Source organism: Bos mutus, chromosome 17 (genome assembly GCF_027580195.1).
Source record: "Bos mutus isolate GX-2022 chromosome 17, NWIPB_WYAK_1.1, whole genome shotgun sequence".
NCBI lineage: Eukaryota > Metazoa > Chordata > Mammalia > Artiodactyla > Bovidae > Bos > Bos mutus.
The window spans coordinates 4038682-4066450 of record NC_091633.1 but is presented as its reverse complement, the minus strand read 5'-3'; the positions used below and the strand labels follow the sequence as shown (position 1 = coordinate 4066450).

At 49.6% G+C, this 27769-nt stretch overlaps 2 protein-coding genes across 7 annotated transcripts in view; both read right to left on the bottom strand.

Moving 5' to 3' along the window:
* Window positions 1–10169, bottom strand: part of THOC5 (THO complex subunit 5) — a 30775-nt gene extending 20606 nt beyond the window's left edge. For 3 of the 6 annotated variants that reach the window (XM_070385894.1, XM_070385896.1, XM_070385897.1), the window contains exons 1-6: window positions 10040–10169; window positions 9268–9380; window positions 8283–8414; window positions 3862–4005; window positions 2827–2943; window positions 2595–2692 (exon numbers count right to left, since the gene is read on the bottom strand). In XM_070385894.1, the coding sequence (XP_070241995.1) occupies window positions 2595–2692; window positions 2827–2943; window positions 3862–4005; window positions 8283–8378 (455 nt within the window). In that variant the 5' untranslated portion in view covers window positions 8379–8414; window positions 9268–9380; window positions 10040–10169. The remainder of the gene's footprint in view (window positions 1–2594; window positions 2693–2826; window positions 2944–3861; window positions 4006–8282; window positions 8415–9267; window positions 9381–10039) is intronic. The other 3 variants (XM_070385895.1, XM_005887497.3, XM_005887498.3) reach the window with 1 other exon arrangement.
* A 1029-nt stretch (window positions 10170–11198) lies between these two features.
* Window positions 11199–26848, bottom strand: NIPSNAP1 (nipsnap homolog 1). Its single transcript, XM_005887499.3, has 10 exons — window positions 26691–26848; window positions 19434–19561; window positions 19205–19250; window positions 18888–18982; window positions 16720–16790; window positions 16423–16563; window positions 16118–16149; window positions 15686–15780; window positions 14450–14533; window positions 11199–12876 (listed from the first exon to the last, which is right to left on the bottom strand). The coding sequence occupies exons 1-10, from the start codon at window positions 26786–26788 to the stop codon at window positions 12812–12814; spliced, it is 855 nt and encodes a 284-aa protein (XP_005887561.2). The 5' UTR covers window positions 26789–26848; the 3' UTR covers window positions 11199–12811.
* Between the last annotated feature and the right edge of the window lie 921 nt (window positions 26849–27769).

Sequence of the window (27769 nt, the reverse complement as noted above, 5' to 3'; positions counted from 1 at the left end):
TAAGCCCAAGCTCTCTAGAGCCAGGGAGCTAGAATTACTGAGTCTGGGCACCCCAAAACCCATGCTCAGCAACAACAGAAGCCACCACAATGAGAAGCCCCCCTACTGCAATTACAGAGTAGCCCCCACTTGCTGCAACTAGAGAAAAGCCTGTGCAGTAACAAAGACCCAGCACAATCATAATTATATAAATAAAAAGAAAATTGCTTATCAAACAATGTATTCACGGTCATAAGGAAAATGAATTAAAAAAAAAAAAAAACAACCCGTTATGGTCTAGGCCTAGAATGTCAGGTTCAAACCAAGAAATGCAATTTAGCAGGAATAAACATAAGGGACTACATTTAAGTTTAAATTAACTATCTAAGCTTAACATGAGGAAGATTCAACATGGTAGGACTGATGTGAAAAGATCTAGAGGCTTTAACCATTACATGTATAGTGGCACATGTGTATAAAAGAAACCCAATCCCTTTTGCTACATGAACACAGTAGTGCTCAGGTTGTATAGCAGTGATAACAGGAGCTGCCATGTATTACGTACCCACTGTACACCATCCTTCAGTTCAGTTCAACTGCTCAGTCGTGTCCGACTCTTTGTGACCCCATGGACTGCAGCACGCCAGGCTTCCCTGTCCATCACCAACTCCCGGAGCTTGTTCAAATTCATGTCCATTGAGTCGGTGATGCCACCCAACTATCTTATCCTCTGTCATCCCCTTCTCTTCCTGCCTTCAATCTTTCCCAGCATCAGTATCTTTCCCAAGGAGTCAGTTCTTCGCATCAGGTGGCCAAAGTATTGAAATTTCAGCTTCGGCATCCTTCCAATGAATATTCAAGACTGATGTCCTTTAAGATGTACTGGTTTGATCTCCTTGCAGTTCAAGGGACTCTCAAGACTTTTCTCCAACACTACAGTTCAAAGGCATCAATTCTTCGGCGCTCAGGTTTCTTTATAGTCCAACTCTCATATCCATGCACGACTACTGGAAATACCATTCTTATCTCACTTAATTCTTACAATAACTGAGACAGGGATCATTACTTCCATTTTCCAAATGAAACGGAGGCTACCATCAGTAAGCAGCTTGCCCAAGGCCACAGAACTAAGGAGGGGCAGAGCTGGGAGCTGAACCCAGGCTGTCCAGGGTCCCTGGTCCTTCCACATGGCCGCTGCTTCGCCACAAGATTGCATTCGGCTGCATTCTGCGCTTGTTGGCCTTCATCTGAACAAGAGTAACAAGTGGAGCATCATACCCTTGGTGTTTTTATACCTGTCTTATTTTTTTTTCTTTTTTTAAACTTTACAAAAATAGCAATATTTTTAAAACTTCTTGTGAATCTTGAACTAAAGAGTTTATTTCCTCCATGTACCCTTCTCCCAGGTTAGCTTAATATCTAAGCATGATAGTCAAAACCAGGAAACTGTCAACTTTTCAACACTGTTAACTCAGTTACCTGATGTGGATTTTACTTCTGTATTTCAGCATAATTATGTGATAAATTTGTGAAGCAGAGAAAGACGCCTCTCAAAAATCAGCGCACACCAGACCCAAGGTCTCACGTGAGATGGCTGGATGACATCAATGACTCAAGGGACATGAGTTTGAGCAAACAGGGAAGCCTGGTGTGCTGTAGTCCAAAGGTTTGGAGATAATCAGATACAACTTAGCGACTGAACAACAACAACGTCTATTGTGGTCTCCCTCATCTCAAGTTTATTACAAATAAAACCTGACTTCTTTCAGTTTACACAAATAGGTCTGACCAAGCAAGAACATGCTGCCCTCTCTTATTCTGTCTGTTCCTTCCTCTTTCTGATCTTTCACCTTGGACTTGCCAAGAGGCATCACAGTTTAAGGACACTGACAAACTGTGGTTTGTTCACCTAGAGGGAGCTAGGCAACAAGGGGTTCAGGTTCCAAAGAATGAAATCCATTTGCAAAAATGAATTGCTGGAACTTCAGAGGGAAAAGCTGGGCCAAAAGGTTAAAAAGATGTAACTGGAAGTGAGCTGCTCACATACAGGTGCTCAGGAATCAAACTGATAATGCGAAGACTCTCCCTGCTGGGGAGAGACAACTGCTTTTCACCACGGTCAGAGTGCCCCACTCCAGTACTCTTGCCTGGAAAATCCCATGGACGGAGGAGCCTGGTAGGCTGCAGTCCATGGGGTCGTGAAGAGTCGGACATGACTGAGCGACTTCACTTTCACTTTTCACCTTCATGCATTGGAGAAGGAAATGGCAACCCACTCCAGTGTTCTTGCCTGGAGAATCCCAGGGACAGGGGAGCCTGGTGGGCTGCCGTCTATGGGGTCGCACAGAGTCGGACACGAATGAAGCGACTTAGCAGCAGCAGCAGCAGAGCTAAAAACTCCAAAGGGTCAGACAGGCTTCTGAGGTTCTTTGTGCAGCCTGGAACTGCTGCTTCCGATTTTCCCATTCAGAAGTGATTTATTCATCCTTTCCCCAGATCCTGCAGTCTCCAAGTGCATCTGACTCCTTTTTAAAAAAACTGGCTCACACTGAGCTACGAAGGAAAGGCAGTTACCAGCAGATCACCGTGCCAAAGCCCTGTGCTCCAAAACTCACTTAAACTCCAGACACTTGGTGATCTCCTTCTGCAGGTGCATCACCTCATACAGCAGGTTCTGGAGCTGCAGGTGATAGGCGTCCACTTTCTGCTTGGCCTGCAAGGAGGACAAGGTCAGAGCGGAGTGGGACAAGGTGGGGTGGGGCAGGGCAAAGCACAGCAGGCTGCAAACTCAGAAAAAGGGAAAGGGGATTAGGGAGGGGGTGAGAGGGTAAATCTCTCAGCTCCTACCTCATGGGTCTGATCTCTTCCTTTCTTCAACCTGATGTGGGCTAATCGATTAAGCTTCTTTAGAGTCATGAAATGCACACAGCTCTGGATCCTCCGATCTTCTATCTCAACTGCCTGCTGGCCGAGAAAACTGATAAAGACCTTGACAAATGGAGCTGGCTCAGCTTCCTTCAGCCCCTCACTGCTGATCCAACCTCATCTAGGGTTAAGAACAGACACTGGAAGGAGCTCAGAACCATGAGAAGTGTCAGGGGGAGATGGAAGAATGACTGTATAAGGGAAATGCTTACAGTTTCCAGGCCAAAAAAAAAAATTTCTGCTTGGACCAAAGTAACAGGAATCAAAGATGGAACAAACGCAGCCAATGCACAAACCAAAGCTGTCTCTACGTAACGTACACAGAAATCCAAATAGCGCCACTGCACGCCATGTAACTTGACCTCTATAAACGCTACAGAATTAATTTGAACAAAAATGGTAGAACTATAGCTGTAACATTTGACTACAGTCAAACAGATAAGCTGTAATAATCTTCACAATATTGGCCAGGATAAGCACAAATAAGTGAGATTCCTGAAAAAATATGGATTGTTTTGAACTTCTTACCCATAGAGTTTTCAGTCACACTGTTTTGTTACTCTGCCCTGAAACCTGTTTGTTTGTTTTTTAATTTAATATTAACAGTTTCTGGTCTCTATGACTTACTTGTGTACATCTGGTCTTATATGTGCAAGGGTGACTGATGGTATTATTCATTTTCTCCACACCTAGCAAAATGCCCAGCACTTAATAAATATTGTTTCAATGAATTATCAAATTACAGTTATGGAAAAAAATGATTAATCCTATACTTTCATGACTGTTGTTGGTGACTGTGCGGTGATGTTACAATAAACTAATAGGCAGATCTCTAGAGCCCTCAGGGTCTAATCCCCTGATGATGGCAGGACACAAGACCAAAATCAGGAAGGGCTGTGACAGGTGCAAAACAGATCCATCCACGCAGACCCACGTGCGCCCACGCCCGCTCCTTACCGCATCCTTGCCGCCCCTGCTCTTCAGGTCCTGAATCTCGGCCATGAGCCTCTGCAGCTCCTGGCACGTGTACTTGTACAGCTCATAGTCTCTGCCAGGGTCCCGTAGGTCCACCTCAGCCTCCTCACTGTAGTATTTACCTTCCTGTGGAGGCAAGGATCAGGCCTTGTGGTGTGGGGAGTAAAAGTCTCTCCGGTGGAACAAGGGACACTTAGCTGAGATCAGTGATTATGAAGCCCCCCAAATCAGGTCTCTAAAGAATCTGGTCCTCAAATCAAATGCTTTTCTTTCTTCTTTTCCTCTTTCTCATTGTACAGTAATGCATGCTTGGTGTTGAGAGATTCAGAAGACATTCCGAGATTCAGAATGAAGAGTATCAAAACGAAAGTGAATAATTGCCTATAATCTCACCTCCCAGCCTGAAATAACTCATTGTTAATACTGTGGATAAATGCATCAAAATAAAATAAAATGGGATCATACTGTTCATGCTATTTAGTATAATTTCTCATCACAATAAATACAGATCTCCAGTAAAATGGTTACACACAGATGAACCAAAATTCATTTAACCAATTCCTTCTGATGGGTGTTTAGATGGTTGAGACAAGCTTTAGCAGAAACTAAAATATCCTAATTGGTCTCCTAGCCTTTGGAATAAACAAACACATCTCTTTCAGAGAGAGTCAGTTAACAGTTAAAAATATTGCATCTGTGTGTTTCAAAGTTGCTGAGAATAGATCTTAAAAGTTCTCATCACAAGAAAAAAAAATCTGTAACTATGTAACACGATGGATATTAACTAGACATTTTGGTGATCATTTTCACAAAATATACTAATATCATTATGTTGTACACTTGAAATTGATATGTTAAGTGTCAATTATACTTCAATTTAATTATTAAAAAAAAAAGAGTGAATCGGAATCAATGCCTCTCAAAGGATAAAGTTCTTCAGTTCAGTTCAGTTCAGTCGCTCAGTAGTGTCCGACTCTTTGCAACCCCATGAATTGCAGCACGCCAGGCCTCCCTGTCCATCACCAACTCTCGGAGTTCACCCAAACTCATGTCCATCAAGTCGGTGATGCCATCCAGCTACTTCATCCTCTGTCGTCCCCCTCTCCTCCTGCCCCCAATCCCTCCCAGCATCAGAGTCTTCTCCAATGAGTCAACTCTTCACATGAGGTGGCCAAAGTACTGGAGTTTCAGCTTTAGCATCAGTCCTTCCAAAGAACACCCAGGACTGATCTCCTTTAGGATGGACTGGTTGGATCTCCTTGCAGTCCAAGGGACTCTCAAGAGTCTTCTCCAACACCACAGTTCAAAAGCATCAATTCTTTGGTGCTCAGCTTTCTTCACAGTCCAACTCTTATATCCATACATGACCACTGGAAAAACCACAGCCTTGACTAGACGGACTTATGTTGGCAAAGTAATGTCTCTGCTTTTGAATATGCTATCTAGGTTGGTCATAACTTTCCTTCCAAGGAGTAAGCGTCTTTTAATTTCATGGCTGCAGTCACCATCTGCAGTGATTTTGGAGCCCCAAAACATAAAGTCTGACACTGTTTCCACTGTTTCCCCATCTATTTCCCATGAAGTGATGGGACCGGATGCCATGATCTTCGTTTTCTGAATGTTGAGCTTTAAGCCAACTTTTTCACTCTCCTCTTTCACTTTCATCAAGGGGCTTTTGAGTTCCTCTTCACTTTCTGCCATAAGGGTGGTGTCATCTGCATGTCTGAGGTTATTGATATTTCTCCCGGAATATCAAAATCAATCTTGATTCCAGCTTGTGTTTCTTCCAGTCCAGCGTTTCTCATGATGTACTCTGCATATAAGTTAAATAAGCAGGGTGATAATATACAGCCTTGACGTACTCCTTTTCCTATTCGGAACCAGTCTGTTGTTCCGTGTCCAGTTCAAACTGTTGCTTCCTGACCTGCATACAGATTTCTCAAGAGGCAGGTCAGGAGGTCTGGTATTCCCATCTCTTTCAGAATTTTCCACAGTTTATTGTGATCCACACAGTCAAAGGCTTTGGAATAGTCAATAAAGCAGAAATAGATGTTTTTCTGGAACTCTCTTGCTTTTTCCATGATCCAGCAGATGTTGGCAATTTGATCTCTGCCTTTGTTCCTCTGCCTTTTCTAAAACCAGCTGGAACATCAGGAAGTTCACGGTTCACATGTTACTGAAGCCTGGCTTGGAGAATTTTGAGCATTACTTTACTAGCATGTGAGATGAGTGCAATTGTGCAGTAGTTTGAGCATTCTTTGGCACTGCCTTTTTTTGGGAGTGGAATGAAAACTGACCTTTTCTAGTCCTGTGGCCACTGCTGAGTTTTCCATATTTGCTGGCATACTGAGTGCAGCACTTTCACAGCATCATCTTCCAGGATTTGAAATAGCTCAACTGGAATTCCATCAGCTCCACTAGCTTTGTTCATAGTGATGCTTTCTAAGGCCCACTTGACTTCACATTCCAGGATGTCTGGCTCTAGGTAAGTGACCACATCATCGTGATTATCTTGGTTGTGAAGATACTTTTTGTACAGTTCTTCTGTGTATTCTTGCCACCTCTTCTTAATATCTTCCGCTTTTATTAGGTCCATAGCATTTCTGTCCTTTATTGACCCCATCTTTGCATGAAATATTCCCTTGGTGTCTCTAAAAGTTCTTAATTTTAATTTCCTAAATCTGAAGAAAGCATCATCTTCTATTTAAACTGAAGCTGGTATGTTTTACTCTAGTTTAAAAAAAAACCCACAATCAATCAATATAGTTAAGTCACAGAACTTATGGACTGGGAGAAAATATTTGCAAACATTGCAATCAACAAAGGCTTAGTTTCCAAAATATATATTAGTTCATACAACTCAGTAACAACAACAAAAGACCCAATCAAAAACTGGGCAGAAGACTTGCACAGATATTTCTCCAAAGAAGACATACAGATGGTCAACAGGCACGTGAAAAGATGCTCAACACTGCTAATTATTAGAAAAATGCATATGAAAACTACAATGAGGCATACCTCACATGGGTCGTAACAGACATCCTTAAAAGGTCTACAAATAAGAGATGCCAGAGTGTGGAGAAAAGTGACTCCTCCTATACTGTTGATGGAACGTAATCTAGTGCAGCCACTATGGAAAACAGTATGGAGGTTCCTCAGAAAACTAAAAATAGGGTTGTCATATGATCCAGCAACCCTACTTCTGGGCATGTATTGGGACAAAACTCTTAACTAGTTTTGTGAACTAATGTTCACAGCAGCACTATTTACAATAGTCAAGACATGGAGGCAACCTAAGAGTCCCTCAACAGATGAATGGATAAAGAAGATGTGGGGTGTGTTTATATACACATACACACACATATATACATACATACACATATACACTGGCTTCCCTGGTGGCTCAGACAGTAAAGAATCTCCCTGTAATTCAGGAGACCTGGGAAGATCCCTTGGAGAGGGAATGGCTACCCACTCCAGTATTTTTGCCTGGAGAATCCCATGGACAGAGGAGCCTGGCGGGATATAGTCTATGGTTGCAAAGAGTTGGCCATGACTAAGTGAGCATGCATGCATACATATACACACATACATATACTTACACACAATGGAACAATACCTAGCTTAAGAAAGAATGTAGATCGGCAGCAACCAGAATGGACCTAGAGATTGTTATGCCCAATGAAGTAGGTCAGAAAATGACAAGTACCATATGATATCACTTATGTATGGAATCTAAAATATGAGACAAAAGAACTTACAATTCACAGACACAGAGAACACATTTGTGTTGCCACGGCGAAAGATGGATTGGGATTAGCAGATACAAACTATTATACACAGAATGATGAAACAACAAGGTGCTACTGTATAGCACAGGAAACTATATTTAACATCCTGTAATAAATCATAATGGAAAAGAAAAAATTAGTTAAGTCATAAATCAGCTTGACAGATTCAAGGATAGAGAAACAGCAAAAGAAGAACCTTGCTGACCACAAGAGCACTCAGGCCATAAAAGAGGTTCTTTGGGGACATGGTTCTGGTACCATCTCAGGAACAGACTAGGACTGCACATCTCCCAAGCCTTAGGGGCATGCTGTGGATGGACTGTCTTCATCTGACCATTAGGAAAGCTGGAGACGCACACTATACTAGAATATTCATTCTCTGTCCAACCACTAATCATGTCTTATATAGGCTTGTTGATTGTTGGGATACTGCAGCCAAATCTGACATGGATACTTAAGTCTTGAAGAGCCAACAGAATTCCAGGCACATGGTCAAGCAGAGGCCACCTGGGAGGTTGTGCCCATGACCCTCAGCTGCTGCAAACCCACAGCCAGGTGCTTGGCCCCAAGTTGCAAATTTCTCAGCAGTACAGCAGCCCCGGCTGATCTCACCTGCTCAGTGTCAGAACGAGTACGCTTCCCTTCGGCTGGAGCTCCATCACTTCGGATCACTTTGGGCTTTCGTTTTTTGCTTGACTCTGATGACATGGTTGTTTGGTGAAGTCAGGAGGGAACAGCAGAGACCTGTTAAGAGAAAGCTTTCAAGCTTTTCTGGAGTTGTAATTGGAGATTTTCCTGGAGTCAGAATACTGAAGTCTGTCTAGCAGTTCTGGCCGCTTATACTCTCGGTAAATCAAGAAAAGTCATCAACCCTCTAAAGCTCTGTAAAAGGGGGAATCATCCCTCAGTCTGTTCAAAATGAACTCGTCTTCCTCATTGCCACCCCACTGACCAAACTCCTCAGCCAGGCACATAAGCCTCTTCCCAGTACTACTGACTGATCATTGTGCTCTGGACCTTCAGCTAAGCACTTTAAGGGTATGTTCTCATGTGGTTCTTAAAACAAGGATTCTCTGAGAGACGAACAAGTGCCATTCTCTCAGACACGAACAAGCATCTCACTTACAGGTGAGAACACTGAGGGTCAGGAAGGTGAATGACTTGCCCAAGATCACACAGCTAGTATGCTAAAGCTTGGATCCACCCCACGCCACAGCAGTGCTCTGGGTAACTACATTATTGTGTCTTGTTGTCTTGCTACCGTGTCATCTGGTGATGCCCTCAACTCCCTGGTTGGCTTGAAAATTTAAAAGAACGGAACGGACATTTCATGGGGCTCTAGCACAAAGCATCCTCACTCTGCTACCTCTATCGACTGTCACCAGAGACCCCTGAGGTGGGAAGCCCTATCCCCCCAATCCCAGTAAATCTGTCACCAACACTTAATGAGGGAGCCAAGTCTCCCGAGAGTCCGGTCACAGAAGCCCCAAGTTGAGTCTCAACTCCTCTATCTCATGACTGTGAGTTCTGGGACAAGTCACTTCCTTTTTCTCTGCATCTGTTTCCTCATAGATCAAATGAGAACAGCAGTCCCTACCTCCAGGGTGGTAGTGGACATTAAAGCAGGAGGCGTTGCACTGGGGAAGGGAGTGAAGATGATCTGGGAGCTGGGCTTCAGATGGTACCCGAGTGGTTAATAATGTTGAATACCTATGGAGAAAGTTAATTCCTGTCAGTTCTCTTTAGAAACTTCTAGCTGCCTCACAGAGAACGTCTCATTTCTTTGGTTGGCCTTTAACATCTACAAATGCCAATGTCCCTTTATTAAAGAAAGGACTCTATCTCAGCTCCTTAGATACCTGAAATCTAATCACAGTCACTAACTTTTTCATGTTCAATAGATTAATCTTTTTTTATCATTACATCCTGCATAGGACAGTGAAAGAAGTGTTCTATTTGTGATAGAGATTAAAATTTTTCTTTCAAAGTAAATTTAAATTTAAAAAATGACTCAGTTAAAAATAAGTTAATTTTCCACAGAGAAGGGGCCCGAACGGCGTTAAGTGTGGGAAATCCTGACTTTGACAGCACAGTCAAGAGTGCTTGGCACAGGCACGCGCACAATACAAGTGAGCTGCTACCACCACCACCTTCGGGGTCGTTTTCTAGAGGCTGCACTGTGGGGCCTGACGATGCTGCGGCCAACATTCTCTACAGGAGGAAACTGAGACCGCGGCGCCGAGCGGCCCGGGTCCCCTGGGAATGACGGCGGAGAACCAGGGTTAGACCCGAGCCCGGGCACGTCCTCGCGCGGCCCACTCCCCAGTTCCAGCGCGCCTGGCCCCACCCCGCCCCGGCCCCCTCCTCACCACACGGCGCCCGGACGCGTCCCGGAGAGCGTGCGACTTCCGGCGTCGGGACTCTGTGGCTTGAGCACCATAGAGAAGCAGAAGGAAGGAGCGGCCGACCGGAAGTCTTCTGCGGAGGCCGGAAGCGGAGCGCGAAGGATCCCTACACCGCCGGCGGGCGGTGCAGGCGGCTGCTGGGCTGTAAGGGGACAACGTGGTGGCGGCAACTGGGTTGTCTGGGCGGGTCCCAGCCGGCTATCCGCCTCACGTTATCCACTGAAACCAGGAAACCGAGGCTCTAAGGGCAGACCTGCACTTTGAACTTTTTTAATTCAAATAAGGGCTCGTTCATCCTGTCCCCAGCGCCTAAAACAATGCCCAGCAACTAGTAGGCGCTCTGCCAAGTATCTGTCAAATGAATTTGTCGTGTGCCCAAGATAACACAAGAATGTAGTAGTGCCATGATCTGAACATTTGTGAATTTGCTTCCCTAACTTGGATTCTTCGGAGAAGGCAATGGCACCCCACTCCAGTACTCTTGCCTGGAAAATCCCATGGATGGAGGAGCCTGGTAGGCTGCAGTTCATGGGGTCGCTAAGAGTCGGACACGACTGAGCGACTTCACTTTCACGCGTTGGAGAAAGGAATGGCAACCCACTCCAGTGTTCTTGCCTGGAGAATCCCAGGGACGGGGGAGCCTGGTGGGCTGCCGTCTATGGGGGTCGCATAGAGTCGGACACGACTTAAGCGACTTAGCAGCAGCAGCAGCAACCTGGATTCTTAACTACTGTCATAGTTACAGTAGAACATCCCACAATAGCGAGGGCAGCAAGTCGGAGAGGGCATTAACCCCATCTTAACCTGCCCTTTCCCCCCATTTTTTGACCAAGGCAAATCTAATGCAGCATTTGACAGCTTCAAGTATTTTCTACTCCTGGTATGAATCGTACAGATGGGGTTCAGTACGTTCTACTTAAGGTAGAAACCGAACCCCTGGTTATGCAGTGCAGTTCCTTCTGCCCTAGTGGGAGGCCCTCCCCAACAGTATCTCAGGAAACACAATACCTACCAGTGGGACAGATGAGCCAGGTGGACCTGAGAAGCTGACCTTGCCTGAGGGGTCACCTGCCAAATTTCCTTGTAGATGAAGAAAAGACATCATGGTTTATAGTAAATATTTAATTGGTTCCATCAGCAACTCCAGCACAAGTTTTCCTTGAAAGGGAGGCAGAATCAAGCTACCCAGAGGTTTGTGAGGTGTGGGATCACTGAGAAGGCCTCCAAAGTCACTGACCCCACTCCACACACCCGATGGCCCAGGAGAATGAGGGTAGGGCTGATAGGCTGTGAAGAAGGAGAAAAGGAATTCGGGGTGAGGGAAGTATAAGACCTAGCCCATAGCTCTGCTAGTAGGAGAGCAGTTGGGAGAGCAGGAGGCTCTCCCTACACAGAAGGGCTGGAACAACTCATTCAAGATCTCAGCCTCTTTATGTGGGGAGCATGAGGTGCACCTCTCCAGCAGTCTTGTATTAGAAGCCCCTCCCCAAGTGGTCATGTGTCACCTCTGTTCTATCTTCCCCATTCTGTATTCCAAATTCTTCAGTTCAAACCCAAGTTTTGAGTTCTAAGTTCTGCCTTCTGGGTTCCTGTTCCATTCTGTTTCCCTCCCGCAGATTCTTCTCAGCTCCCATTCCTTTTCTCAGCCTTTCTGGGTGGAATATGTGGACATCCTGCCAACTTAGCTAATTTGAGGGCTTTCCCTTTTGCTTCTTGAGGCAGTTCTAGGCTTTCTTCCAGCAGGAGGGTCTTGGCTCAGACTGTCCAGCAAGTGGGTGGCCCAGTGGAGACCAGGGAATTCCTGAGAGCCTGGCCTAGCCTAACCTCCTCCCAGACCACCTTTAATCACTGGACACACTACCTTTTGTGCAACTTAAGCTAATCTAAGGATTTCCAGAGTGATGATTATGAACTGGTGACCTTGAGATGGGGAATCTTAGGAGGAACCTAGACAGCATATTAAAAAGCAGAGACATTACTTTACCAAGAAAAGTCTGTCTAGTCAAGGCTATGATTTTTCCAGTAGTCATGTATGGATGTGAGAGTTGGACTATAAAGAAAGCTGAGCGCTGATGAATTGATGCTTTTGAACTGTGGTGTTGGAGAAGACACTTGAGAGTCCCTTGAACTGCAAGGAGACCCAACCAGTCCATCCTAAAGGAGATCAGTCCTGGTATTCATTGGAAGGACTGATGTTGAAGCTGAGACTCCAATACTTTGGCCACCTGATGCGAAGGGTTGACTCATCTGAAAAGACCCTGATGCTGGGAAGGATTGAGGGCAGGAGAAGGGGACAACAGAGGATGAGATGGTTGGATGGCATCACTGAATCAAGAGACATGAGTTTGGGTAAACTCCGGGAGTTGGTGATGGACAGGGAGGCCTGGTGTGCTGCAGTCCATGGGGTTGCAAAGAGTTGGACACGACTGAGTGACTGAACTGAAATGAACTGAGGAGGAAATGTGAGAAGACATAAAAGGTTGCTGTTCCGTTCAGAGAAATTAAAAACTGCTTCCTGCACAGGGGAAAGGGTGGGCAGGAAAGGTGGGAAGGGTCTGGGCAGGGCTGCAAGTTTTCATAACCCCATCATCCTTCAGCTCCCCCTTGTCTGACCTGAGCACTAACCCCCTAGAGTCCATAGGGTAGGAGAGAAAACCAAGACAGCAGAACTGGGAGCTCCTCTGTCCATGGCTACCCTGAGGGAGAGTGGGGGAGGAGATGGAGGCAGCAGCAGCATCACTGGAGAGGTGAGATCTTCAAAGGGATCATGATCCGAGACTCCATGTGTCGCACCAGGGGGACTGCAGAGAGAGAGGCAGAGATCATGAATGGGCTGGAGGTGAGCCAACCCCCCCAAACTGTGCCTTGAAGAAGGAGGAGGAAGCCTGGGATGCTGAGATAGCTAAAGTCCCCCGCTCTCCTGGAGTGGCCTATGGAGAGAGCCACATCTCCCAAGTTATAGGATATGAGGGGACTGAAGTTATGACAAAATGCAGCTTTCAAAATTTGAAGGAAAAAAAAAAACGAGCATTGTTTATTAGTAAAAGTGACTTCACAGATATTATTGCTTAGCACAAAGCCAGGCAAAGAACAGGGTTGCTGCTGCTGCTGCTAAGTCGCTTAAGTCGTGTCCGACTCTTTGCGACCCCATAGACGGCAGCCCATCAGGCTCCACCGTCCCTGGGATTCTCCAGGCAAGAACACTGGAGCAGGTTGCCATTTCTTTCTCCAATGCATGAAAGTGAAAGTGAAGTCGCTCAGTCGTGTCCGACTCTTAGCGACCCCATGGACTGCAGCCCACCAGGCTCCTCCGTCCATGGGATTTTCCAGGCAAGAGTACTGGAGTGGGGTGCCATTGCCTTCTCCGAAAGAACGGGGTAGGGGGATTCAAAGGAAGAGATCAAGAAAATAATTTCAGCAGAAGGAAACTGGCAGGACACAAGCTGTGAGGGTGTCCCCCAAGGGGCTGAGGTTTGAAAAACACTGATTTAGTTCAACTGACTCATGTTACAGGTGTTACAGGGGACACTGCAGTCCAGAGAGGGTCAGCCAAGGTCACCCAGGTAGTCAGACTCTTTCTTCCTGCTCAGTGCTGTTAAACTTGACCATGCTTCCAAATTTCCTACAGTTCTCGTTCAAGTGCAGATCCTGATTCAGTGTGTATGGGGAGGGGGGGAGGCGGCAGGTTGAGCTTGGGCATTTTTAACAAGCTTTCAGGGGAGGATGACACTGTCATCCGGGACCACACTGAGAAGAACAAGGCTCCCGCTTACTCATCAGGAGATGCATTTACCAGCTGGTCAGTGTGCAAGCTCAACTGTAAATTCCTTCAGGAGAAAACAGGCTCCTGTTCTTTCTGCACTTCCTGACCCCCTCCCACCATGGCACATAGTGAGGGCTCAATCAGCATGTACTGGTTCCAGGTGGTTCTCAAGAGTCCCAGCAGAGTGGCAAATGCCATAAGCAAAAAACTTGCTTGAAAAAAATTGTGCTTCCTCTGTGCTGGAGTCTGGGCTATAATTTTATAAATTAGCTCCTGGAACCCTTCGAGGGAGGCACCATCACCATCGGCATCCTAGAGGCAGGAAAAGCATCAGTGAGGTGAAAAACCAGGCCCAAGGTCACACTGTGTGGTCAACCACAACATTTCTCTGAGGCAGAGACCACCTGGCTGGGTTACTGCCCCTTCGAGGACTCACCTAGGACAGCCTGCATCCTGTAGAGCATGCCACCAGGACAGGAACCTATGAACTCACTGTCCTGAAAGTGAGTTCCCCATCAGGAGAGGTAATCAAGTAAAGCTAGATCTCCTTACAGAGGGGATTCCATCCTCAGATGGAGCTCTTGGCAGATGACTTCCTAAGAGGTGCTCACCTGTGTAGTAGACATTTTCGTCCCAGCCCCTCTTCCTCCAGGCAGCATTTCTGGTCTCCTCCCGAGACTGCAGGTCTTTATAGGCTGTGGGATAAGGCTTAGGCTCGTTTCTGGGGCACAGGGGACCTGAGCCTGTCCCCAGCACGAGGCCCTCCTCCCATTGCCCCAAACCCTACCCTGCTGTCTCTTCCTCCCCGGATGCTTCTGCTGTCGTCTTTGACAATCAGTACATTTGCCGACAACTCCCAAATGTATATCTCCAGCCCAGAACTCTCCCTCAGGTTCTGGACTCAAATATCCAGTGTCCACTTGATGTATCCACTTGACAGTGTATCCGCTGTCCACTTAGATGTGTCAGTGTCTCAAAGGTAACCCTTCCAAGGACCAAATGTACACTCCTGACCCTTCCAACCTGCCCCTCCAGGGGTCTCATTAAGCAACACACAGCTGCTCAAGCAGGAGTCCGGGAGTCCTGGAGTCTCCTGTCTTTCCCCGCCCCACGCAGACAATTCATCCACCGGTCCCAGTGGATCCACCTCCAGACCACTGAGTCTGTGGACCTCTCAGCATCTTCACTGTCCAGGCCAGCCTCCTCTCCCACCTGAGCTAGTGTAACCATCTCCTTGTGCCCCACATCCTCTTTTGCTCCCCTACAAAGTGCTCTCAACATAGCACATGGCAGCCAGAACAATCATTAGAATGCAAACTGGGTCATATCACACTGCTTAAAATGCTGTAGCAGTCTCCTGTTGCATTTAGAATAAATCCCAGCTCATCTTCATGGCCTGCAAGACCCAGTGCAATCCGGCCAATCCCCATCTTCCCACTCTTCCCCACTCCCTCCACCCTGGGCTCCTATGCATGCCTCAAAACCCTGAAGGCCTTTCTCTGCCACAGGGCCTTTGCACATGTTGTTCCACTTGGAATACCGTTCTCTGACAGCTCGCAGCTGACTCCTCATTCTGTAGCTAAGCTTACATTCACCTCCTTAGAAAGATGTTCTAGTCTATTCAAGCCAGTGAAGCTTCCCATGTTTGTCTTCCTTATTTCTCCCTGTCCCTTGATGATTTGTAAAAATCCGAAATTATCCTTTTTGTTAGTTTATGTCTGAGGTGGTGTCTCCCCCTGCTAGAACGTAAGCTCCACAAGGACACTAATGTATTCGCAGTGTCAACACAGAGTGACAGTGGAGAAAGGAGGGGGCCACGGAGGGCTCCTGGGGGGTCCCCAGCCTACCCCAGAGATGGTGCACGACGTAGAGCTCTCCTATCTGCGAGAAGAAGCCGCCCACCGCCTCCTGGTTCTCCTGCCGGTACTTGATGGCCCGAGCCCTGGGGATGGCAGAAGAGTGTGGGGCCGAGGCCAGGGCGGGTGCAGAGGGCCCTCTGTGGGGATCCCAGGCTGGTTTCTCAGTCACACATCAAGGGAGGAGCCCAGGGTAGAGCCCTCGGCTCTCAGAGACGATCGGGGACTTGGGTGACGGAGGTGCGGCTGCTGGCTGTGTGTTCTACCCCATTCGTCTAGAGGATCCTCATCCCCTTGGTTGGATTGTTGCCTGCTCCTGGACCCACGAGGCACAGAGGATGCCGTGTTCTCTGCCACAGCACCCGGAAAACGAGGCCCACCAGGTGACCAGGGTCCCCCCAACCCCCTGGCACGACCACTCACCAGTTGTTCCCCCACTCGATCATGGTTCCTGGCTGAAAGAAAACCAGAGCAGAGGGTGGGAATGAGCCCCTACCTGGGATTTCAATCCTCACTGTTGGGTGGGGCTGGGAAACTGTCTCTCCAGCTCCAGGGGCCGCCTGGCCTCCTGCAGGGGCCCTGACTCACCCCTGAGCATGCATGTATGCACACGTGCATACACACCTCTTCTGAGGCCAGAAGCCCCAGTCCAGGTGCTGGGGCACTGGGCCCACCCCCCACCTCTCAGGCTCCCGGGACAGCACACTGCTGCAGGGAGGGGGAGGCACCTTGAGCTTGTACGTCCTCAGCTCGTAGATGTTGGGGCCGGCTCTAGGCTGTGGCTCATTCCAGAAGCTGAACTCGAGGAGCAGCTGGTTTCTCCTGGACAGCAGCATCTGGCTCCGCTCCTTTCGGAACTCCAGGTACTCCTGCGGGCGGGGTGGGGCCAGGCGAGCTGGGCACAGCAGCCAGGAAGTGCCCCACCCCCCAGCGGTGTGCCCCAGGGGGTGGCGGAGGCAGCCCCCAACACAGGGCTGAGTCAGAACCAGCACCCGGAGAGGTGAGCCGAGTGGATGCCCACGTACCTTGTTGTTCTTGAGCTTGTTCATGCAGTCCATGAGGGCTGGGTAGCCCCCTGAGAATCGCCATAGGTGTACTGTTTGTGGGGACAGGGAGGAAGGCACAGGTCAGGGGGCTGCGCAGACCCTGCCCTGCTCTGCGCCCACCAAGCTCCATGTGTATGTGATAGGAGGAGCCTCCAGCCAGTTCTCTGTAGCATCAAGACTCTCTGAGTTCCTCTGCCTTGCCAGGGGCAGTGCTGGGTAGGGGAAACCCCAGACACAAGCCTAGGAGACTAGGGTTTGAGCTGCAGCTCTGCCAAGTGGCCTTTGACCCCTCTAGGCCTCAATGTCCTCATCTTGAGAATAAGGCACCCACCCAATCTTCCTTAAAGAGCAACAAGAAGAGGATCAGAGTGAACTTATACCCTAGGAGCTGCGGCATGTGAAAGCTGACCTCATAGCAGGTCTGTGAGGGGTAGGCTGGGTCAAAGGAAGGGGCAGGTAGGCTGAGATGGATTACTCCAGGACAGTGAATTGAAAGTGAAACCAAGGAACAGAACAGCCCGTGCAGTATGCTACCATGTGTGTTTAGGCAGGGAGGGACATATCCAGAGATGCTGGGCTGTGCACCGTCTCTCAGTGGAGACCCGAGAGATTGTGACAGGAGATGCCCTTGGGCCAGATAACTGAGGCTTTGGGATCTCGAGCAGGAGGAAGGCTTACGTTCCAATGAAAATTCTTTGCGCCATTTGCAGTTTTTTTTATCACAGCCTCTGTACTTGGTTCTTACAAATTCATTAAAATGTGGATTCCTCAGGGAGTCTGCTCCCCACCTGATTCTACAAGGTGCACAACCCTTCAAGACACCCAAAATATAGACATGCTTTAAAATTCAAGCTCTCATTACTCAAAGTTCATTTCTCAATTAGCAAATACTTAGGAGAATCCAAGAAGTACTGCAGAAACTGATTAAATTGTACCTAAAGATGGGAAAGCTGTAAGGGGTGCGATGGAAGACAGTCGGCTTTTTCTTACCCCAGTATCAATGTGTCAATGATTACTGAAACAGAATAAATGATTAAGAGAATCTACCTAACTGCAGATCACAGATTAAAAAAAAATTCTATTATCAGGGCAATTGAAGGATGAGATAGGTTGGTTTGTGAGACAGTGAGCTCCCCATTGCTGGGAGCATTCAAGGGAAGCATAGAGGACCTTCTGTCAGGGCCAGAGGAGCTCCCTGTGCTACCTGCAGTCTAATCAGCACTGTCTGAAAGGACTCTCGACTATGATGGAAAAGTTCCACAGCTGTGCCGACCAAGGTGGTAGCCATGAGTCACATATTTCTATCAATGGGCACTTGAAATGTGGCTTCTGTTGACTGGGGAACTGAATTTTTCTTATTTAACTTTACCCAATTTAAACTTAAATAGCTGCATGTGGTTAGTGGTTACCTCCCGGGACAGCACAGATCTAAACGCCAAGGCCCCTTGGAGTGGCTGGGACACTGTGAGTGAACCAAATTCATGTGTGGGTCCTCACAGCTGGTGCCAACCGACATGGGATGGAGCCTGCTGGGGTATTCCTGAAGCTGCACGGAACCAGCTCAGACAAGAGGCCCTGTTCATTCCATAAATATGCATGGCATCCTGGGGATTCTGTGGTGAAGACAGACAGGCAGGGGCCCTGTCCGCTGGGAGGCAGACACAACAGGGCACATGGTCAAGGCTGTGGAGAGGCAAGTCCTGGGGGCTGGGGAGACGGGAGAGCTGCCTCACCCAGCTCGGGTGGAGGGAATCAGGGGAGGCCTCCAGGAGGAGGTGATATCTACACCAAAATAAAAGGTGAGTAGAGGAGTGAGCCAAGAAAAGGAGGCCAGGGAGAAAGAGCTTCAGGCTGATGAAACGGGGAACAACAGCCTGGAACTAGAGGGAAAACCTGTCCACTTGAAGAACGGAAAGGAGTCCGGGGTGGGATGATGCAGTGAGCAGGAAGACGTGGTGAGAGGAGACCCGAGGCAGGGCAAGGAAGGGCTCAAGAGCCTCGTGGGCCACCCCAAGGGCAGAGGGAGCCATCACAGATATGAGCAGGGGAGAAAGCCCATGAGGACTGCACTGAGAAGGACCCCCCTGGGCACCACTGTGCGGGGGGTGTGGAGGGCAGCCATCTGTGCTGGGGCGTGGGCAGCTCACCTGCCTGGTCCTGCTCCCCGTACCACGTGTTCCAGTTGCCCACGAGCGAGCAGGGGTAGTCCTCATCCAGGTGCAGCTTGGGCAGCACAGCCTCCCTGTGGGTGGTGCGGGCACAGAGAGGGGGAGGGCTCACACCAGCCCCCAGAGCCCCTGGGTTAAGGCTTCCGACTCAGGCCCTCAGGACACTAACATGCAGAGGCCGCACAGGACGTGTGGCTCTGAAGTCTACAGCCCCCGGATTTGTGCACAGAGAACAGGGCTGGGACAGAGTCCCCCATCCAGGCAGGGGCGGGGACGGGAGGGTTAGGCTCACTCACGTCAGGCTGTTGTAGGCGTCCAGACACTCGGGCTTCACATTGTGAACTGAGACAGAGGACAGAGAACGGGAGGTGAAGTGACGGGGAGGGGGTGTCTGTGGGAAGCTGGGATGGGGGTAGCCCCACAGGGCCTGGGCTCCCAGCACTTGAAGAGGCTCCTCTTCAAGTCCCCAGCAGGAGCCTCGCAGGCCCCCGGGAAGGCAGGTCGGCCGACTCCGCAGCCACTCACACTGGATCTTATAGAGGTTGCTGGTCTCCTTCTTGGACAGCAGCGTGGAGTGGGCGTCCTTCCGGGGGTCCACCTTGTGTACGAAGAGGGACCGGAACCAGCTGCCTTCGTTGTCCTTGGAATAGAAGCTGCGGGACAGAAGAGTTCAAGGGGGACCTGCTTCCATCTGCCCAGAAGCCTTGCTCCCCGAGGCTGGTGACCCACTTTTCTGGGAATGGGGCCATGGAATCCCATGGCAGCTCCAGCGGATTTCATGTCATTGGAGCCAGCCACGGGGATCCTGGCTGCCCAGTTCGCTTCTTGAAACTCTGCAGAGCCTCAGGAGGCCAGGGGAGGCAGCCCCACTCCCGCCTCTCTCCAGCCTCCCTGCCTCCCCTTCACCCCCTTCCAAGAGGTCCTCCACTTGGACCCTGCAACTGTATCCCTTGCCAAAAGGGTGAACCCCAAACACATCTTGCCTGGTGTCCAAAACCTGGGACAGCCCAACCTACCCTGGCAGCCTCCCCTCTGGTCCACCCGTACCTGTGTATCCTGCTCTCCAAGTGTGCCTCTCCCTGAACACACCAGATGCTTTCACTCTGTGCACCAGATGCTTTCACTCTGTGCTTTCTTTGCAATTTCTGTCCCCTCTGACGAGAAGCCTGCACCCACGGTCCTCCCCAGTGCTCACACTACACCTGGCCCGGGCCTGATGCCGGCCCCCACAGATGGAGCGCCCGAGACATGCACGCCCTGTCCTTGAGGAGGTCACAGTCCGCTGAAAGAAGGGGACCTTGGAACACAGTTACAGCCAGAGGTCTCTGGGAGAGCCCAGATGAGTGAGCCTGAACTTGGCCCCTGGAAGTCTGGGTGAGCTCTCCAATGGAGGTGATCTGGACAGTTTCCAAATCTCCAGGGCTGGTTTGGCAGATAAAGGCAGATAGAGGGGGGTCAAAGGCATCAGAAGGCAAGATTCATTCATTCATTCGGCCAACACTTAATTGACAAATTCCTGCCCTGTGCACGTTGCTGATTGAATGAATGACATGCCTTGTTCAGAGCAGGGGGACCAATCACCAGGTCCTGCCAGATTATAACTGCACTCCCCCACACAAGGTCCCAGCGGGGGTGGGCTTATGTTTAGGCTGCCAGAGGTGATAAATCATCTTACTTAGCAGCAGTGGTGAGGCTTGTAGCCAGGCCTGAAACACCAGCCTCCTGCTAGATGAGTTCCAGCCCAGGAGCCTGGCTGTGGGGGTCCCATCAGCAAATTCTCTTCTTTTTGAGCCTTTTTTGTGGCTAGAATAAATGTCTTGCAAATCAAAGTATTGCTTTTCTGCAAAATATGAATTGAGCACTGGGACTGATAAAATCTGAACAGCATCTTAAAAATGACGATATATTTGTATGAGCACAGAGGAAAGATAATTAAGGATTTGTTCCAAACTGTTTTTTTGTTGGTTTGTTTGGTTTTGGCCATGCCAGGCGGCCTGCAGGATCCTAGTTCCTTGACCAGGGAATGAACCTGGGTCACAGCAGTGAAAGCATCGAGTCCTAACCAGGCCACTGGGGAACTCTCAGCCCCACGCCGTTAATACTGCTTACCTGGGAGAGGGAAGAGGAAGATGGTTAAACTTTTCGTTATTCATGATAATTTTTTTAAAGCTAAAAGAAAAAACTTTTAAATATTTCTGAATTCATAGGCTTTCTATTGTTGTGTGTACTGCTTCATCAAAAACAAAAAGACACGAACTTCCCTGGCAGTCCAGTGGTTAAGACTCTGAACTTCCACTTCAGGGGGCTAGGGTTTGATCCCTGGTCAGGGAACTAAGATCCCGCATACCAGGCAGTCAAAAAAACAAAAAAAATCTGAAAAGAATATATATATATATATAAAGCCATTAAGTGTGTATATATATATATATAAAATATTAAAAGTATATATATATAAAGCCATTAACAGTATATATATATATAAAAATAAAGCCATTCCTTTTTCCAGGGGATCTTCCTGACCCAGTGATTGAACCTGGGTCTCATGCATTGCAGGCAGATTCTTTACCATCTGAGCCACCAGGCAAACTCTACACTTGAATGTTTTAAAATTTTTAATTAAAAAAAAAAGACAGTTGTCATCAGATGGCCAATGTGGTCTGCGGAAACTGGGGACCAGAATAAGGGAGCCTCACTGTGGCTCACACTGGCTGAGGATAGCCTCTGCCAGGGACCCGTGATCAGCTTGTCAGTACCAGGATCCCGCTGAATCTATACAACGAGAGTATAACGTTAATACTATTCATATCCCCATTTTTGAGATAAGAAAATAGAAGGTCCTGGGTGGGAGGGTTAAGAAACTTGTCCCAGACCACACAGCAAATTGGGGCAGAGAGCTCTGGCAAGAGCCCAGAGCTCTTTCCTCTAAAGCCAGCTCCACCCTCAGGTCAGGTACCAACCGGGGGAACTAGCATCAGGGAGATACTATAAAGAAGCAGGTGTTTTTTAGCAAAGCCACTGGTAGAGGGACCTGACCTTTGGTTTGAATGTAGAGAGGCTGTGTCCCCTGGAAGGGGTGGTGACAGAGAGGACAGCAACTCCTACTCTTTGTCAATCAAGACCTTTGCTCCAGGACTGGGCCTTGAGTAATTTATTAACATCAGCATTGACCAGGATAAACAGCCAAGTGGCCAGCCCTGGAGAGAGAGCCTGGAACCTGGGTGCTGGGGAGTGTCCGGGAGCTCCCAACTCTTCCCACCTCCTCTTTCCTGCCTCCACATCTCGGTTTCCCCACGTGTCAAAAGAGCAGGGCGGTGCAGCCTATGTCCAAAGATCTTTTCTGCAGGTCCCAAGAAGATCCCAGAGCAGGGTCTGAACTTGAAGCTAGCATCTGTAGGTTCACATTTCAAGAGTTCAAATTTCACTTTTTCAATGAAATCACAACATCCTCCTGTCCTTGAGCTCCCCAACCCTTCTCACACTGCTCCCTACTTTTTCCACAGCTCCTTCTAACACACTGTAGAATTTGGGGGTTCAGTATGTGCCGTCTGCCGTCTCCCACTGGCAGCAGCCCCATGTAGCCTGCGATGCTCTCTCTCCTGTGCATCCCTGCTGTCTCCCCAGGGCCTGGAAGAGCGCTGGGCACGCGGCACACGCTCAGCCCACGCCGGGGGAAAGAGTAAAGGAGTGTGGGGGAGCTAAGACAGAGCTGCATGAAAATGATGACATCTGGGAGGTAGGAAAGCAGAGAGAGGGTGGACCCGGGCTCCGTGTGGACTCGGGATGCAGGGCCCCTTTGTATCCCCACCACCACCAGCAGAGTTACTGCTTAAGAGCACAGGTTCTGGACAAACCCAGGACTAGTCCCAGCTCAGCATCACCTCTCTGAGCCTCATGTGCCTTGCAGAGAAAAGGGCAGACACAGCAGTGCAGCTAGTATCACTGTTCCTACCTAACTGATCTCCTAGCTCCCACTTGTCCTCTTTTTTCCTAACCTGCCCGTTGGTTTTGTGAAGTACCACGGTTGTGATGCTATCTGTCCACTTGAAAATCTTCTATTGCTCCCTAATGCCCGTAAACCAAGGCTAGATGTCTCCACTTACTCTAATCTATTTTGCCAAGCTTTCAAGTCAATTTCCTTTTTTAAAAAACATTTTTCTTTTTTATTTGTTTTTGGCTGCCCCACTCAGCTTGTGGGTTCTTAGATCCCCAGCCAAGGATTGAACCCAAGCCTCCAGCAGTGGATGTGTGGAGTCTTCATCACTGGACCGTCAGGAAGTCCCCACTTCCCTTCTAAATTTGGTGACCACCAATCCAAGATTCCCTATCATTAGCATCACCTAAGAACTTGTTAGCCATCTATGGGGTCGCACAGAGTCAGACATGACTGAAGTGACTTAGCAGCAGCAGCAGCAGCAAGAACTTGTTAAAGCTTTTCCAGCTCCACCCAGAACCACTGCAACAGAAACTTCCGGGGGCAGGCATAGCAATCTGGGTTTTAACAAGTCTGCCAGGGGATTCTGACGCATGCTCAGGCTTAAGGATCACTGCTCTAAGGTAGTCCCAATTTCTTTCTTTTTTCATGTAATCTCAGTAAATTATCCCAGAAACACCAACGATTCTGCTATCTAAACTATACTAAGAATGCCCCTTAGGCCCAGAAAAACCAGTTCAACCCCTTCCATAAAAACACTTCTCCTGGGACTTCCAGCAGTGCAGGGGGTGCGGATTAGATCCCTGGGTAACTAAGTTCCCACATGCTGCGTGGCCAAAAAACAAACAAAAAGCCCACCTCTCCTATTTCCCCCTCAGCCTGGAGCGGACATTCTCTACCCCCTAGGGTACCCAGCACAACGCTTTTAGCCTGGGAGCTGTTCAACAAATGTCTGCCCCAGATGAGAACTTTGGAGACACACTGGCACTCTCAACAGGGATAGTGGTCTGGTGCCACCCCACATGAAACTGCTCCGGAATGTCCTGGATTGATATGCTAGCAAGTTTGGCTCTACGCACACTCTCAAACACTCTTCTGTCTGGAGTCGGCTGACTTTAGAAAGGGGCCACGTTTCAGTTTACTGCTCCACAAGCATGTTTTCGGGCTTCCCTGGGGGCTCAGGCAGTGAAGAGTCTGCCTGCAATGCAGGAGACCTGGGTTCGATCCCTGGGTCGGGAAGATCCCTGAGAAGGGAATGACTACCCATTCCAGTATTCTTGCCTGGAAATTCCATGGACAGGGGAGCCTGGTGGGCTACAGTCCATGGGGTCACAAAGAGTTGGAGACGACTGAGTAACTCACACACACACACACACACACACACACACACAATTATGTCTTTAGAAGACATACAGGAAGAACTAAAGTCCTTTTAACAACAGGACTACTGATGTAGCAGTAACAACTGCTGCATATTGAGCACTTACTATGTGCTGAGAACTGATCTTCACAATATGTTTTTGAGAAAAATGAGGCTCAAAAACAAACAAAACCAAAAACAAAATAGAGAAAAATGAGGCCCAGAGATGTACCAGGCCTTATTCAAGGACAATTAACCAATGGCCAAGAGGATTCCAATCCAGGTCCATCTGACTTCAAAGCCCCACTCTGAGCTCAAGAGGCCAGAGGGCCCCTCTAAGGGACTCCAGAGAGATGGGGCAGACAGGTATCCAAGGTGGGAACCAGGGCACAGGTAACTTCGCAGCAGTCCTTGAGACACTGCAAGTATGAATCCAAGCACCGTCACAGCAATCCTGCAAAAAACACCTGGCAGAGACCTCCAGTCCTACTTCAGAGAGAAGGAGACCAAGGGCCCTAGAGGTTCAGCACCTCGTCCAAGATGACAGAGCAGCAGGCTGCCTACACGGCTTATGTTCCTCCTGTGGCCTCCTGATGTTCTGGCTCTACCACCAACCAGTTCTGTAAGGCTAGGGAAGTGAGGTCCTGCCCCCAGGTTGGATTTCCTCATCTGGAAAATGAGGGGATCACAGAACATGACCTTCCCAAAGCCCCTTCAGCCCTGACATTATAAGGGACTCATGAAGACATTGCTTGAGACATAGGCTTGGGCAAGGGGCAACATTTGTTACAAGTTCACCAAGCGCTGGGTACCTTACACACATGACTGCTAATCCTCAACAACTCTGTGAAATCATTCTACTTTCTCACCCCCATTTTACAGATGAGGAATCTGAGACTTGAAGAGGCCAAATAATTCACGCAAGGTCACCTCACTGAAAACGGCTGAGTTGGCTGTGTAGGTGCCAGGCAAACTCTAGGTTCTCTCCATGTCGTGAGCTTTCTCCCCAGTTACTGAGCCGTCAAACCAGTCAATCAACCCTGAATATTCACTGGAAGGACTGATGCTAAAGCTGAAGCTCCAATACTTTGGCCGTCTGATGTGAAGAGCTGACTCACTGGAAAAGACCCTGATGCTGGGAAGAACTGAGGGCAGGAGGAGAAGGGGGTGACAGAGAATGAGATGGTTGGATGGCATCACTTACTCAATGAATATGAGTTTGAGCAAACTCTGGGAGATAGTGAAGGACAGGGAGGCCTGGCATCTCGCAGTCCATGGGGTCTCAGAGTCGCGCACAACTTAGCAACTGAACGATAACAGCAGGGTGGGTGGGGAAGCTGGAGAAGGAAATGGCAACCCACTCCAGTATTCTTGCCTGGATAACCCCATGAACAGAGGAGCCTGGTGGGCTACAATCCAAGGAGTCGCAACAGAGCTGGACACAACTTAGGAACTAAACACCGGGGTGAAGGCACACGGCTGGCTCCTCTTCTCCAGCCTCCCCGACTCCATGGCACAACACTCTGTATCGTCTCACAACAAGGTCTAACAGAACTCACAGCTTCACACCTAGGCTGCTGGGCAGGACAGACCCCTGCCTCCTTTCCACAGGTGGGGGGACAGGTGTCCTCACTTCTTTGGCAAATCTTCCTGAGCACACACTGTCCTGAGCCCTGAGCCAAGGGCTGGGGAAACAGAAAGATGAGGTGATGGTCCAGTGGGAGGGACAGGCAACTGTTTAGAGGGTGGGAAGAGCAGAGATGGGGGAAGAACAGGGCGCCAGAGGGAGGAGGGCGGGGCCGCCCAGGGCCAGTCAGGGAGGCCCAGAGGAGGGACCAAACAAAAGACCAGGCTCTGGGCCGGGTCCAACCAGCCTCCCTCCCCCAGAAGGCCACCAGTTGTGGCGCAAGGACCACAGGGGTGTCAGGAAGCCCGGGTCCAGACTCGGTGCTGCCTCAGGACGGCAGGGGGAGTGACCTTGGGAACTCCCACCCTTTCTCAGGCTTCCTTTGCTTCCCTTGTGCTGTTTATGGTTGGGAAGCCAAGGATCTGTGCAGCCATGGCCCTTGGGAATCTCCATTGCTCCCCATACCTCTGACCCCCAGAACTAACCGAGGGAGGAGCTGCCTGTCGTAGAAGTCCCCCGGGGTGCCCATCTCACAACCACCGCAAAGGCCAGGGAAAGGGCCACTGCTCCCGCCCTCTGCCAGTTCCCACTCCCCACGCCCCACGGCCTGCCCCTCCCATTCACCCAGTCCTTCAGTCTCTGCCCAGAGCCAAGTACCTAGCAGGGCAAAGACCCTGCGCCCACCTTTCCCACTTCCCCCATTCTTTGCCCAGACCTCCTCCTCAGGCTTAGAGATTCGCCCTCGGCCTCTAACCATTAGACTGCAAGCCCGAGTCTCTGCCCATCCCCCAGGCCCAGACCCTGGCTCTCACTCTTGCAGCCCCCAGGCGCACCGCTCCGCCCCAGGCCCAGCCCGGTTCTTACCGCGCCGCAGCCACAGCCACAACGTCCCGGGGGCCCGAGCCCGGGCCCCCCAGCAGCCGCCGCGCCGCCGCAGAGATGCTGCATAGACGCGGAGCCATGTTGGAGCGGTGCAGGTTGGAGGGAGGCCCCGCCCCCGAACCCGGCAGCGGAGGCGGGACTCGGGTAAGCCCCGCCCCACCGGGCCGCCCGCCTCCCTCGCCAGCCGGGCAGGTGGGCGTTGTCCCCTCTCTTCCCGCAACGCAGATGCAGGGCAGAGGTCCGGTTTCTTGTCCTTGAGCCTCTGCAGCTCTGCTACAGACTTGCTCTGTGGCCTGGAGCAAACCCTTCGCCCAGTCTGGGCCTCAGTTTCCACCCCGTAAAATGGGAGCATTGAACAATAACACCAGGGGTTCTTAAAGGGGCCCTCCAGGGTGAGTGGCAGAGGGTCAGTAACCCCGCTTGAAATGGTATACAGTTCTGTGCGCCTGTGCCTTCCTGCGGGGCTGGGGCACAGGTACCGTTTATCATAGTCTGAAAGGAACAAACCCCCTAACAAGACAGATGGACAAGGCTCTGGGTTGCAGGGACACTTTCTCTCCATCATCTCCTTTTCCCTTTCCATCCCCCTCTACCATCTCTGCCTGGGCCTCCTGGAGCTCCATGCCCTTCTCCTGCTCTGCCCAGGTCTTGTGCCTAACTTCCAAACTAGTCCTCTCCCAGCCCACGGTCCCCCAGGTCACAGACCTCAGTGGGAGCAGAGGGCCTGCAGACCCTATGGGGGGGGCAGCAGGAGCCTAATAACTTCCAGAGAATATGTGCATACACCCCCCCCCCAAAAGACTGTCCACTCACTGAGGCTGAGGCTGATGGTAGTGCCCTCCCGATATGCTTGGGGTGGAGGAGTGCCCTGGCAGGCTTTAATTTTGTGATTCCTTCAGCAAATGTTGAATCCACGTGGCTAGACCATGTGCTGAGCCCTGAGACGCCAAACGTGGCCAGAACGACAAGCCCGCAGCCCTCTTGGAATTTAAGGCCTGGCCTGGCTGGGGAGACAAAATCAAACTGGTATTGACCCCCCTGGGGCAGAGACCTTAGACCTA

Excerpts from the sequence above, each read along its gene's own strand:
- NIPSNAP1 (XM_005887499.3), bottom strand. The coding sequence starts at position 26,788 with ATGGCTCCGCGTCTATGCAGCATCTCTGCGGCGGCGCGGCGGCTGCTG. Across the intron at positions 15,781-16,117 it reads ATCGAGTGGGGGAACAACTG|GGCTCGGGCCATCAAGTACC; the intron begins GTGAGTGGTCGT and ends TGCCATCCCCAG. Across the intron at positions 12,877-14,449 it reads CGAAAATGTCTACTACACAG|TCCCCCTGGTGCGACACATG; the intron begins GTGAGCACCTCT and ends CTCTCTCTGCAG.